The sequence below is a fragment of the Protopterus annectens genome, chromosome 2.part0, assembly GCF_019279795.1.
Source record: "Protopterus annectens isolate FY-2018-M chromosome 2.part0, PAN1.0, whole genome shotgun sequence".
Lineage (NCBI taxonomy): Eukaryota > Metazoa > Chordata > Ceratodontiformes > Protopteridae > Protopterus > Protopterus annectens.
The window spans coordinates 82,060,562-82,073,737 of NC_056728.1; the positions used below are offsets into that span (position 1 = coordinate 82,060,562).

Here is a 13,176-nt window from a genome sequence, read left to right on the forward strand (position 1 = left end):
TGGCAACCTCGGTACATAAAAATCTACTGCCAATCATTAGCGGACCGGAGTTCCGCTGTGGTGATCCCTAACCGGGAAAAGCCGAAATATACAACATATACACACACATATACACACGTGTGTGTGTGTGTGTGTGTATACATGTGTATACATGTATATATATATATATATATATATATATATATATATATATATATATATATATATATATATATATATATGTATATATATATATATATATATATATACACACACACACACACTGTCCTGTTCGATTCTCAGCGAAAGCGTCTTCTGTGTGGAGACATGCGTGCACTGGCATACCTTCGTTGAAGGTTGTGCGTCAGGGCTGGCAACTCGGTACATAAAAATCTACTGCCAATCATTAGCGGACCGGAGTTCCGCTGTGGTGATCCCTAACCGGGAAAAGCCGAAATATACAACATATACACACACATATACACACATATATAAAGATATACATATATATATATATATATATATATATATATATATAGATATATATATAGATAGATATATATATTATATACATATATATATATATATATATATATATATATATATATATATATATATATATATATATATATATATACACACACATATATATACACACACACGTATATACATACACACACACACACACACACATGTATATATACACACATGTATAGACACACACACATGTATAGACACACACACACATGTATAGAGACACACACACACATGTATAGAGACACACACACACATGTATACACACACACACACATGTATACACACACACACGTATACACACACACACACACACACACACACATGTATACACACACACACACACACACACACACATGTATACACACACACACACATGTATACACACACACACACACACATGTATACACACACACACACACACACACACACACACACACACACACACACGTACATACACACACACGTACATACACACACGTATATATATATATATATATATATATATATATATATATATATATATATACACACACACACACACACACACACTTCAAAGAACTAACACACTAACGGCAGAACACAGAAAAGGTACAAATTGCCTGCCAATTTAAGCAAGTGCTGGAGCGGTAGGGAATATGCTAATTTCCAGCTGAATTGAAATGCCACTGCTCATCCTTAAAAGGTTTGGTTATAAACAATGGTGTACATTTTGTGCAAAATGAAAAATGCTCAAAATGCTCAGTTTCTTTTGGCAAATGAGATCAAGAGAGCGTAAAGTGTGATGCATTATGGTAATAATGGGAGAGCTTAAAGGTTGTGAGAGGCCTGCAGACATCTGTTAGTGCAACCTGTGGTGATTAAGCCCATGTTTTATCATGGAAAACAATAATATAAACCCTGCTTTGACCAATCTAGTTGGCCCTTTATCTATTCCATGGACAAACTGCCTCTCTGATCCAACATGTACTCAACTTCCTACTCTCTAGGTCAACATTATATCTGTTCTATGACAGAATGAATTCAGTGTAATGCTGTTGAATCAACTGCCTTTTTTGGCCAATTTTCCATGTACACACACACATTATACATACATATATATATATATATATATATATATATATATATATACATACATATGTCTATATAGAGGATGGGGACTTTCGTGCATCATCCAAACCCCATGCTGTGAGAACATCCTCCCAAATGCTTCTATGTAATTATAATTTTTCTTGAAATCTGCTATTCTTCCATACGTTTCCTCATACAACTTCTGAAACGGACAAAGTAACATTCTGGGTGCATTGATCTGATCATCTGTAATCCTCTTTACATCTTCCCAGAGTAGGAGCTTCCACAACTGTAAACTTTTTGAAATGGGATTCTCACCAGCTGTTTGTGCAGTGGGATCATAACTTCTTGGTGTCTATTCAGTAGATAAAGATTAAAAAATGCTGTTGGTCATCTAACAGAAAATACAATGACATTGGAGGACAGATGTGATATACCATCTTTTATCATCTCCTTCTAGCCCAAAAGCTTAAGTAATTACAAAACCTGTGCGGGTTCATTAAAAAGGTATTTATATCTGTCAACGCGTTTGTGTATTCTGCAACTCCTTCGCTCCGATACACCCAGTAATAATATATGCAATCTCAGCTCTGAATTTCTCTATAATAACTTCCTACAATTATTACATCTGCACAAATGCCAACTATTTCCATCTGTTGAAACTATTTCCCTCCACAGGTGAAACAGCAAGTGGTGATACATACAGAATAAAGAAATGCAAAGGAACTTCACTATACATATAAAAAACATACGGTCGTACTAGCATTTTTTTTTTTTTTTTTTACATTAAAAGTATGGCTTCTGTGCCTTGTTAAAACATTATAAATAAATATCACAGAGAAATATAACAATACTGTAACTGTCGAACAGGATTAGCTGTTTGCATGAATAGTTGATTCTGGTCACAGATACTGTCAAGAAGATGGCATATAAAAATTTCTTATGTCAGTGTACGGTAAATTTTTGAAATAACCACTTCCAAGAAAAAGAAGGCAGAAGCAAAGCTGCCTCCAATCATTATTGTTTTGGACACTTTTACATCTGCAGCCAATAGTTAAGAGGTTGAATCACCTCAGTACAGGCTAAAGCTGTGACCCAAAAGCGAAAGTAACTGAAAAAAATAATTTCTCTCAGTTGCTGGACATGCTTATAGTCACACCACCTACATGATTAATTTGCACTCATTTAACATTACAGCAGGAAGACAACACCTGCAGCTTCAGGGTATGCATGAACTAATTGTACTCCACTGAGTGTGAACAGCCCTGCTGGAGCTGAAGGCAAATAAATTCAAAGAATGTACATAATTACCAGTTATGAACAAGGAAATGAAAGGAATTTCTTCAGAAATTCCTCTAGCCACGTGGATTACTATCAACTATTCACCTGGCTACTTTTTTTTTTTTGATGGGGAACTGGTGACTATAATTCGAGACAGAATAAAGCTAAATCAATTATGATTTACACTTTGCAGAGTTTCTGGTTCAAGAGTTGATCAGGACAACAGCAATATGATGGCAAGTGAAAGCAATTTACACACCTATTGTGAAATGCATACAATGTCGAAAATAAAACAAGAGCATGAAAACAGTACATCTGATAACCAAACACCACATTTGAACTAAATGTTTTGTTGCAAGACAGTATCGTTTAGAACAGAAGTTTATGCAGATTTAAAGATCAACATTCTTCTTACCTGTAGACCCACTTCTAACATACAGTTAAATGCCACAAGTACAATGACCTGAAGCCGTTGTCTTGATCAGAAATCCTCATACTTGTTCATGTATTTCTGTGTAAAACTTATGTAATGGGATAATCCTACATAAACTAAGAACAAATGCATTTCTTACCTTTTACTTCGCTTAAGTTGGAATCCAGGACACCACAACTTATATCGATTAGGGTTCCCTCGGATCTGCACCGCGGAAGACTGCCAGCATTGGCAGTACGTATCTTGTGGGCAGCCATGTCGGGTGGTTTATTTTTAATGTTGTACTAACACATCATGACTTTCCTATCACATCTCAGCTACACCACACCTTTTCTGAAATCCAGTAAGGGTCAGCAGGTTTAATTACAGCCTTGGGCAATGCAGAGAAAAGCTGTGGGTATGAGAAAAGTGACAAAGAAATCAAGCTATATTCAAAAGGCAAACAAGCAAGCCAAAACAAACAAAGAAACATGCAAGGAAATAATAATAAAAATTTCATTTATACGTATTTTTCTATGTTAACCAGATAATGGGGTCCAAGGACCATTTGCAGCCCCAATCCAGGTGGATCAGCACAAGCAGCACACAACCTCAGCAGTACAGCGATAATATACTATTTCACTGAATTAGTAGACATCATTGTAAAACATACTTCTTCAATTAGAATATTTAAGAGTGACATACTAAATATATGTCACTGCATAGTAAAAGCACTCTACCAAATCTACCAAGTACAATTGCCCAAGTATACCAGGTATGATACAATTTTAAGAGTACTTAAATATCCAAAACCAAGACACAAGTACAGAGTTCAATGAAAAAAAAATATTTAAGAACTAACCATAATGGTAAGGACTTCAGCTGCATGAAGGTCAAACTTCATGAGCTCTGCCAAATCCCCCCCCCCCCCAAAGGTCAGGCAGGTATCTAGCCTTTAGAGACATCAGTACACTCACTGCATAAACTACAGTTTATCAGCATCATTTTAGAGCAATCTTTTATATGAAGCCAACAGGGTAGCCATCCTAATCTGATTCCAATCAAGGTCTTAAAATTCTGAGTGAAGGAGGAAGACTAGAGTTTTGTTGATAAAGGACTTAAGAAAAAAAATAGTTTCCTAACTATCTGGACACGAGCAGGCATGAGGCCCCACGAAAGGAAAAGGCATAAGGGACATCTGCATAGGAATAGGGGACCCAACAACAGGGCCATTTGATACACCCAATAAGCGTAATAGGGGAAGATGCGAGGAAGCTACTACGGATATCCTTGAACATAGATTATGGCAAGAACTTACACAGTTGTAATATGCTCTTCATGCAAATTACTGCTACAATAGTTCTTAGTACTGGAGCTATTCCCAAAGCTTGCAAGGTCAGGGAGGTGTACAACTTCGTACAGATTTGTTGCAATAAGCCTTGCAAAATGGCAGTAGCAAACCCAATCCTTGTTCTGCAAGCAATATTCAGTCTATAATGCCAGGAAGCAATATTGAGTATGTAATGCCTGGAGAAAGTGTGGACTGATAATCAGACATATACATCAGAGACGGCTCATATACTGAGCTATGCAGAAAGGTCACTGTGCGTGCTGCACCTCTTTTGTTATGAGCTCTCATAGGCCAATCAGATGCATTTTTCTATAAAAGCAATGACAAAGCAAGACAACAATGGGCCAGCTACCTGTCCTGCCTCTTTAGTGCAGGTGCTGTAACTCTGGAACATTTCCTGACCAACCATATTTTCAGCATGTGGAACAACCCAGGATGAAGACACAGGAGATCAGAAAGCCTACTGCTCGATATTACACAGAGTGAAGTACAGTCTTTGGGTTGTCCCTCCCTTTACCTCAATCATGTCAAGGATCTCAACAGTCATCTTGAGGAGATGGTGGAAAGTCTACATCATCTTCATTTTACCATGTCTGGTATGAGGGACTCTAGTGAGAGACTGTTCTTTTCGCATGTCTGCTTTTTATCCTCCTCCTCTAGAGGTGTGATTTATTCTTAGGAGAAGGGAGAAGCTGCACTAAAATCAGATGAGCTATGCCAGTCAATTTGGCAGCTCTCAGATGTTCTGTCCTCCTATTGAGAAGACAGAGTAACCAAAGGAGCTGGCAGAAGAATGACTGGAATATTGATGGTCATGGGTGGAGGTGCCAAGAATGAGACATGCAAAAACGTCTGCAATGTCAACATGGAAGTTGATGAAGCCACACTGTGGACTAAAGATATAAATGTCAAGTTCACAGAATCTGTGTAGACTGACATGGACAACAGTAGCATTGAGACACAGATGCAGAAACTGCCATTTAACCAAAAATCAGCACTGAAGTCCTTGGGCCTGTAGGCTCAAATACTGTAGTACTGAAGCCCTTGAAAGGTGCTGAGGGCATCGACATCAGTACTGTAGTCTAGCTTTAAATCCAGGGGTAGGAAATACATCTGTTGGTGGACATCACCAAAGTTGACTGAAGTGCTGATACAAGAGGCTTTGGTTCCGAGACCGAAACAGCACCACTGTTGATCAATGTCGGCTTGGACACTTGCGGAGTGCTGAAGGGTCTTGTTTGCACTACTGCTAGTACACAAGCAGCATCCCTGTTTGCTCTGATATGACAGGAAAAATGGAAAAGGCTACTCTCCATGTGTGTCTTCAGAAGAGCCCTCATAATTTTTTCTTTGTCCAAGTCCAATTTCATGGTGCAACTACAAAAGGTCTAAGAAAATTTCAGAGACTTGGTGGATGAAGGTGTATAAGGCATGTACTTGCTAAGCTACACCTTGGATAAAGAGAAGGCTTTGTCCATCTTGAACACTAGTTAAAAAGGATAATTTACAACTGTAACTAAAAGTTTTAAGATCCCAGAGGAAGTAGCAGTATGAGGGACAAGTAAGCTGTAACTCAGATTTATTCAGAGGAGATGAGAATCTTCTTAGAACAAGCCATCTTCCCTCCTCCATTCAATTCCTATCTTTATGCTTGTACAGTCCAAAGATTATTAGATCAATTCTGGTACTGAGGTAGCCAACACTTAGGAAGTAGCAGATGTGGAAGCCTGCAGGGGTGTGGATATTTTCCTGGGGATTAAGCCCTTTAGAATAACCTGTTTTCCCCTTCTGTCAACATTCTCTTGTTAAAAGTCTTGCAAATAACAGCCTAGTCTGAGATGTTCTTTCCCAAGGCTGAGTACCCTAGGTCGTGTCCTTCTTGTGGTGAGATTTTGAGCAAACCTGCTGACCACAGAATACCTGAGCAAGAAAGCACAAGAAAATCTGGTGAACAGTGGCATTTGATACACAATAAACACAACAATCCTAAGTAAATAATGAAGATAGCTTACACCATAAAACTGAGCAATAACAGGTCTGGAGCATCAGAGAAGTAAAACCAGCAAAAAGCACAAGAAAGTAGCAGTCATGAGCAACAAAGTACATTAGTGAATTACACCCAAGGACATTGAAAAAGCACAGCACAAATGTAAGACCTAGGGAGGTGAAAGATAAAGGTTTATAAAATTCAAGTAAAGGCTGTGGATTGGACATGAACTCTGAAAACATCAACATATGACAGACAACCAAAGATCATTTAAAATTACTGAATTTTAAATACAAATTTCCATCATACCTCTCAACAGTCCAGATTTTTGGAGAATGTAAATTTTTGCTACATATTTTTGTCTGTTCCTCATAAAATGTGTGTTTTCTGTCAAATTATTTACGACTGAAGTCACTAAATAATGACGTACATCAATTTTCAGCCCATCTCCTTCAGTAAATACATGACTATGCAAATCCTGGTATTCTAGCAACTTTCTAAGTTAATAAGAGCAACATTTAAAACCTGTTCCTTTTTCGGGGGGGGGGGGGGGGTTCTTTGCCCCCTCCCCCATTATTTTAGACTTTGTCCATATTAGGTAGGATTTCCATAGGAAAGCACTAAGAGACTAGGGTATTTCACTCAATGCAACTTCAAGGGGTAAAATAGATTTCAAGGTGAAGTCAGAGTGCAAAGCATCATGGGTAAAATACCAGGAAGTTTGAAAGGCTAATTTGCTCAAGACCTGCTGGAAATCAGTCCACTGGTTGACTATGATGGATGTGATCATTTCAGATCCAGCAACACTACTTCAAAACACAGTCCAAATTGTATTAAATTTAAAAACACTACTTTGTTTCTTAGAGCTGCTATCAGAAAAGAGACACTAGCTTCCTGACTTTAATGCTGCATGGATATCTGCTGGGATTTTATACTAGTTTTCTTACTAAGACTGTAGACATTATAAAGATGAAACAAATAGACGGGGCTGATGAATCAATTAATCATGCTGTTAGATTCAAGTAATGGCAGACCAAATGGAAAAAAATACAGTTGTGTAACCTTACCATAATCACAGTTGTTTGAATGATCACTGCTGCAGTATTCTTAAAAAAAAAAAAAAAAAAAAAAAAAAAAAGACTGAGGCTGAGCTCTGAAAAGACAATGTTCTGAAGAACAAAAAATAAATGACCACACCCTGGCATAAACAAGCTAAGAACGCAAGGGATGAAGGAAGGGAACAACTACTGTGGAAGCTATCATTCGAACATCTGCTGTTATGGTGTTTACAACTGTACATATTGATCACTGCTGTAGTAGCCCAAGCTATTCATGCATATTAAGAGATTCTATTTATAATAGTAATTGAATGATTGATTGTGCTATAAATTCAGCAAAGCTGTGGTTTTTAATGTATCTGATGAAGTCAAAAGCTTGTGTTGACGAAAACGTTTTATGGCAGTGTGCTTGCGTTAATAAACTTGTTGGACGTCATTTACTGGTGGTTGCGGTCTTTCCCTGCTGATATTTATTATTTTTTATCGTTGGTTCTTTATATCAGTTTAGTATCCGTTTTTGGTTATTCATGCATATTACCATAGCTTACAAATTTTGAGAGCTGGAAAAAGAAGAGTCCAGAAGCCCCTTGAGAATGCCCCAGAAAGGCCTGATTTAGATGTAAATAAGGGGTCAAGCTTATAGTGCTAAGGGGTCAAGCTTATAGTGCTTTGTAAAATTATGTACAGAGGACCAAGTTGCTGCTTCTAGAATACTTCTAGAATGTAACCCCTTCCAAAAAGCCACAGATAAAGCAAAGGCTTTGGTAAAGTGAGCCTTGACCCTGCCCGGAATAGATTTGTCATGGTGAGTATAACAAAACACAATAGCCTCAGGCAACCATTTGGAAATAGTTTGTTTTAACAGAGGTTGCCCCTTCTTTCCACCTCCACAAGAAATGGATAATTGATCTGAAGATCTGAAAGATTTAGTTATGTCAATATAGTATCCGAGTTGTCTGTGGATCAAAGTTATAAAGTATCCTTTCTCCCTCATTTTTAGATTCAGGAAAGAAAATGGGGAGATGGATAGTTTGGCTTAAAGTAAACTGGGACACCTCTTTAGGCATAAAAAAAAGATTAAAAAAGAAACGCTGTCACTGTGGAAAATGAGAGCGTGTTCAATCATCATAAGAACTTGCAACTTGTATACCCTTTAGCAGAGGTCAGAGCAATCAGTAAAACTGTTTTCCATGTTAAGAACCTGAAGTCAACCAGGTTTAGCTGGTTCAAATGGAGCAAGTGTTAACTTCTCCAACACAAAATTAAGATCCAAAGGAGTGACCACAGATGTTCTTGGAGGCTTCTTACACAAAACCCTTTTAAAAAAAAATGCTGACATGAGAACACACTGATAGAGAATGATCCACGTACAGTCATGCTGAACTGTCTGATAAATGAACTTTGACGGAGGAGTAATAAAGGCGATAGGCTAGTAACTTCTGAATGGGTGCTGGTTATGTTAGCATCAACTAGAAAACCTTTTCCAGTTGCCAATATAGAATTTTCTAGTAGCAGACTTTCTTGCCTCCATTAGTACCTGCTGCACATCCTCAGTAAACAGGTGCCTAAAGTGAATTAAGACCCTATCATACAGGCAGTCAAATGAAGTTGACTAATGGGGTGGTATCAAATACCCTCTCTCCTTGTGTGAGGAAATCTGTCTGTGAGGAAGCTTGTGGTATTCCCCCCTGAACATTTCTAAAATAAGGGAGAACCACAGTTGCCAGGTCCAAAAATTGAGTCACCACAGTGATCTTGGTGGATTCTTTCCAACACTTCAGAAGTACCCAGGATATTAGAGGAAAGGGAATACAGTGTCCTAGAAAAAGAAGTCATCTGTCCTAGAGCAGCATCTTGCCAGCTAAATTGTTCAGAGGAGAAATAAAGAGGTCTACTTGAACAACTACCTAAAGATGAAGAAAATCTTGGAAGACCTCCTGATATAGTTTCCATTCGTGAGGGTCTGCCCAGTTGTGCTCAGCTTGTCTGCCAGACAATTCTGCTCTGATACAATGCAAGATGTCTGCACTGTGAAGTTATATCCCAAACTAACATGGCTTGCCTGCAGAGGAGGCGCAACCTTGTTCCCCCTTGCTTGGTGATGTACCATATGACTGTGGTATTGTCTGAAACAACCTGAAGAAGTCCTTGGGACTAAAGATGTTTCAGTTTGTGGTGGTCCTTTCCTGTTTTTTTTTTTTTTGATACTTGGTCTCTTATTTCTGGAGTTGGACCTTTGGACGGCGGCGATACCTTTATTTATTATTATAACCTTAAGTATGGATGACAAGGAATTTGATAAGCATGTTTTACATCTAATGTTCTAAAGAAACTCGAATGAGGAAGTAGTATAAACAGGCTGTGAAGTGACAACATTTTGAATATGGACACCATCACTAACAGGTTTAGGAAACAAAGATCTAGAACTGGTCTCCAAGCATTTTATTTCTTAAACACTATAGACATCCTTGTATAAAACTCATTTCCCACCTGGGAAGGGAGAAGAGGTTCCATCAGTCTCTGGGACATCACGCAATGAGGATCAAGCGGAAACGTACGAATCTGGCCTGGAGGATGGGGATTCCCTCTGGAAAGGAAGAATTTGTTCCCAATGCCATCTGTAACCTTAATGAACTTCAGAACCCATTTGCCTGAAATGATCCGTTTCCAAAAAGACAAATGGAGATTCAGACTTTTAGGAAGAAAAAAAAGGGGCTGCCAGGGTTGGAGGGGGGTAAGAAAGTCTCTTACAATAGTAATTCTGACTTATTGCACTGTCCTTGGCTTTTGGAGGTTCCAGAATTCTTCTTGGAGCCCCTTGCCATTTATCTTAAACGTCTGTTTGCCTGTAATTTTTTTAGACTGTTTATTCTGTTTCTTACCAAAACTGGAAGACAAGTTACAGAATCGCTTGGAAATCTTGAACACAGTGATGAGAAATCTTGAGATTCCATTATCAGGTTCTTTCCTTCATCACACTTTTTGATGACCTCAGCAACAGAGCGGCCAAAAATTAAACCTCTGTCCAAAGGGGAATTTAAATTCACATTTACCATAATCTGGGAAGGTCGGAGAATGCAACCATTAAACCTCCTCAAATGAGTAATGATGGCCACAACCCTGGTGATGTATGTATACAGCGAGTAGTGACTTGCACAGCAGGTAGTGACTTGAACAGAAGTAATTAAAGCACATTTTTTCCCGATGAGGGGAAAGTGCAGATAAACCATTCCTCATACTTTCACAATTAGTCAACACAAACTAACATATGAGCCTGACCATTCAAATTCTGAAATACAAACACGTTTTCCTCATACTTAATTCCCATCCTCATCTAATAAGGTAGGATAGAAATTAACCAAGTGTTTAGCATCTAAGAATTAACAAATGAAATATCTGTTGGATCAGGTTTGGGAAGAGTGTAGGAAAACTTAAAAGACTAACTTTATACATTCTATCTACCTTTTTAGGGGCAGCTGGCTTATTGTCAGGAAAACTGTATGCAGTGGCACACATCCTCCAAAGCTGACAGAACTAGAGGAATGGGTGAAGGTTCTGGAAATTCCTTATGCAACAGCTCATAATACTTTCTGTGAGAAACCCCAGTGTTCTCCCACTGAAAATACTGGCACATTCTAGCAATAATATCAGAGAAAAAAAAAACAGGGCGAAATCAAAAACAGAGCTCTTCTCAGAAATCTGAGGAAAAAATGCATCTGTCCCTTCATCTTCCTGTCTAGATTCAGAATCCTGAGCATCTTCAGGAAAGGAAGTATTCCACTTTCTGTTATCACAGGCTATTTTACAAGAAGGATCAATAGCCTGAATCAAACCATGAGCCAGACCCAGTAAACTACTCCTATCCAAGGACATTTGAGAAGGAACAGATACATGCTTAGTTTTCTCTCTTTTTGCAAGGAAAACTGGGACCAACATTGATATTAATTGCAAAAGCAGTTTCCCCAGATATTGGCAGAACATTCTGACAACACAAGTCTTTCTCTCTTGGTCCTGGAACAGGGCTGTCTCTTGCCCATTGAAAGGACTCCAGCAGCTACAGAGGGCATCATGGCTAACCTCCAGTCCATTGTGGCTGTAGGTGCTACACCAGAAGGATCCAGGGTAAAACATGAATGGTCTAAGGTACCACTATGACCACAGCAGAGTCACCCACCTGCAGTTAAGGCAAATTGCTATCCTGCTGTGTTGGCAAAGGCTTTTTGCATAATGTTTTATTTTTGTGGCTGGAAGAAAGACCTGCCATAAGACAGTTTCTATTGTCAAGTGGAAAATGGTGCCTCCTTCCACGAAATGCAAGAAGGAAATGCCAGTAAAAAATCTTTAAAGTTATTTTCCAAAAAAAGCTCTTCTCCAGCCCCACAAAGTAAAAACAAACGCATTCTCCACAGAAAAAAAATGGTTTACAGGTACTATAAACTTTTAAACCAACAAGGGGAAAAAAAAAAGTGCGTACAGTACAGTCTCATGACAGAACATTAAAACACAAACTTTTAACTTTAAAATAACTTTCCTCAAGAGAAAAGTAACAAAAAACTAAATAAAGGAAGAGTTTCCTCACTAAAAGGAACTTATCTGCCCAGCAAATGAACAGCAAAAGCCAACAATCAAAGTTCTGAAGGGCATGGTGCCCTAACTTATCTTTTAATCAGCTTAGTTTGAGCTGCCATACAGTTTGGACACAATGGAAGGTGCTCTGAAGCTTTGTAAGCTGTCTGGCTGTTACATCCTTGGCAGGATATAACTTGCAACTTAGGCTACTGCAGCAATGATTGCGTCCTGCAACACCTTGCACCTGAGGTTGGCACTTCCTTTCTTCCACCCTAGCTCCGCTTCTGCCCACAGATTATAGTGATGGAAAAAGCAACATGTGCCTGAATTATGATCAAGTGGACATGTTTAAAAACAAAGATGGAAACAAGTAAATTACTCTGGAATGTATTTGAGTACAGCAATGAAAGGCAATGATGTTTACTTTTCTGCCATAGTATGCACATTGTCGGGTAACTTCCTTTGATTTTTAGAACAAAAAAAAATGTACTGTGCTGTACTGTCCTGTGTTTTTCAACTACATGTAAAACATTGCCTACACCTGTTTATATTGTAATATACTGTTTCCCTACTGGGTACCTGAAACCACATATTACAATAAAATGTTCAACTCTACTATAAAAACTCCTCATGCTCCATGGAACTCTCCCATAAATTTCTAAAGATAAACTTTGTATTCTGTGCTGAAGACGTAATACAGACATCATGAACTTCAAATATAGCCCGACTTGGGAACTGGGTCCAGTTTGCACAGCATTAAAAAACAGAACTCTAAATTTCTGGAGAAATTAAGGGTGTAGCCAGTTTATAAAGGAGGGAGGAGTCATAAGCATAGGATGATAGCCCAGGGGTGTTACTCAGGTGAGGGGTGGGGCTACTTCCTAAGCACACAAATACTAAGACAGGCAGGCACCTGGCCTTAATGGCTTTACTT

At 38.5% G+C, this 13,176-nt stretch overlaps 1 protein-coding gene across 2 annotated transcripts in view; it reads right to left on the reverse strand.

The window, feature by feature from the left end:
* The window catches only part of SH3BP4 (SH3 domain binding protein 4), a 342,884-nt gene that overhangs the window by 272,815 nt on the left and 56,893 nt on the right, over window positions 1-13,176 (reverse strand). For both annotated transcript variants that reach the window (XM_044060569.1, XM_044060568.1), the window contains exon 2: window positions 3,438-3,689. In XM_044060569.1, the coding sequence (XP_043916504.1) occupies window positions 3,438-3,555 (118 nt within the window). In that variant the 5' untranslated portion in view covers window positions 3,556-3,689. The remainder of the gene's footprint in view (window positions 1-3,437; window positions 3,690-13,176) is intronic.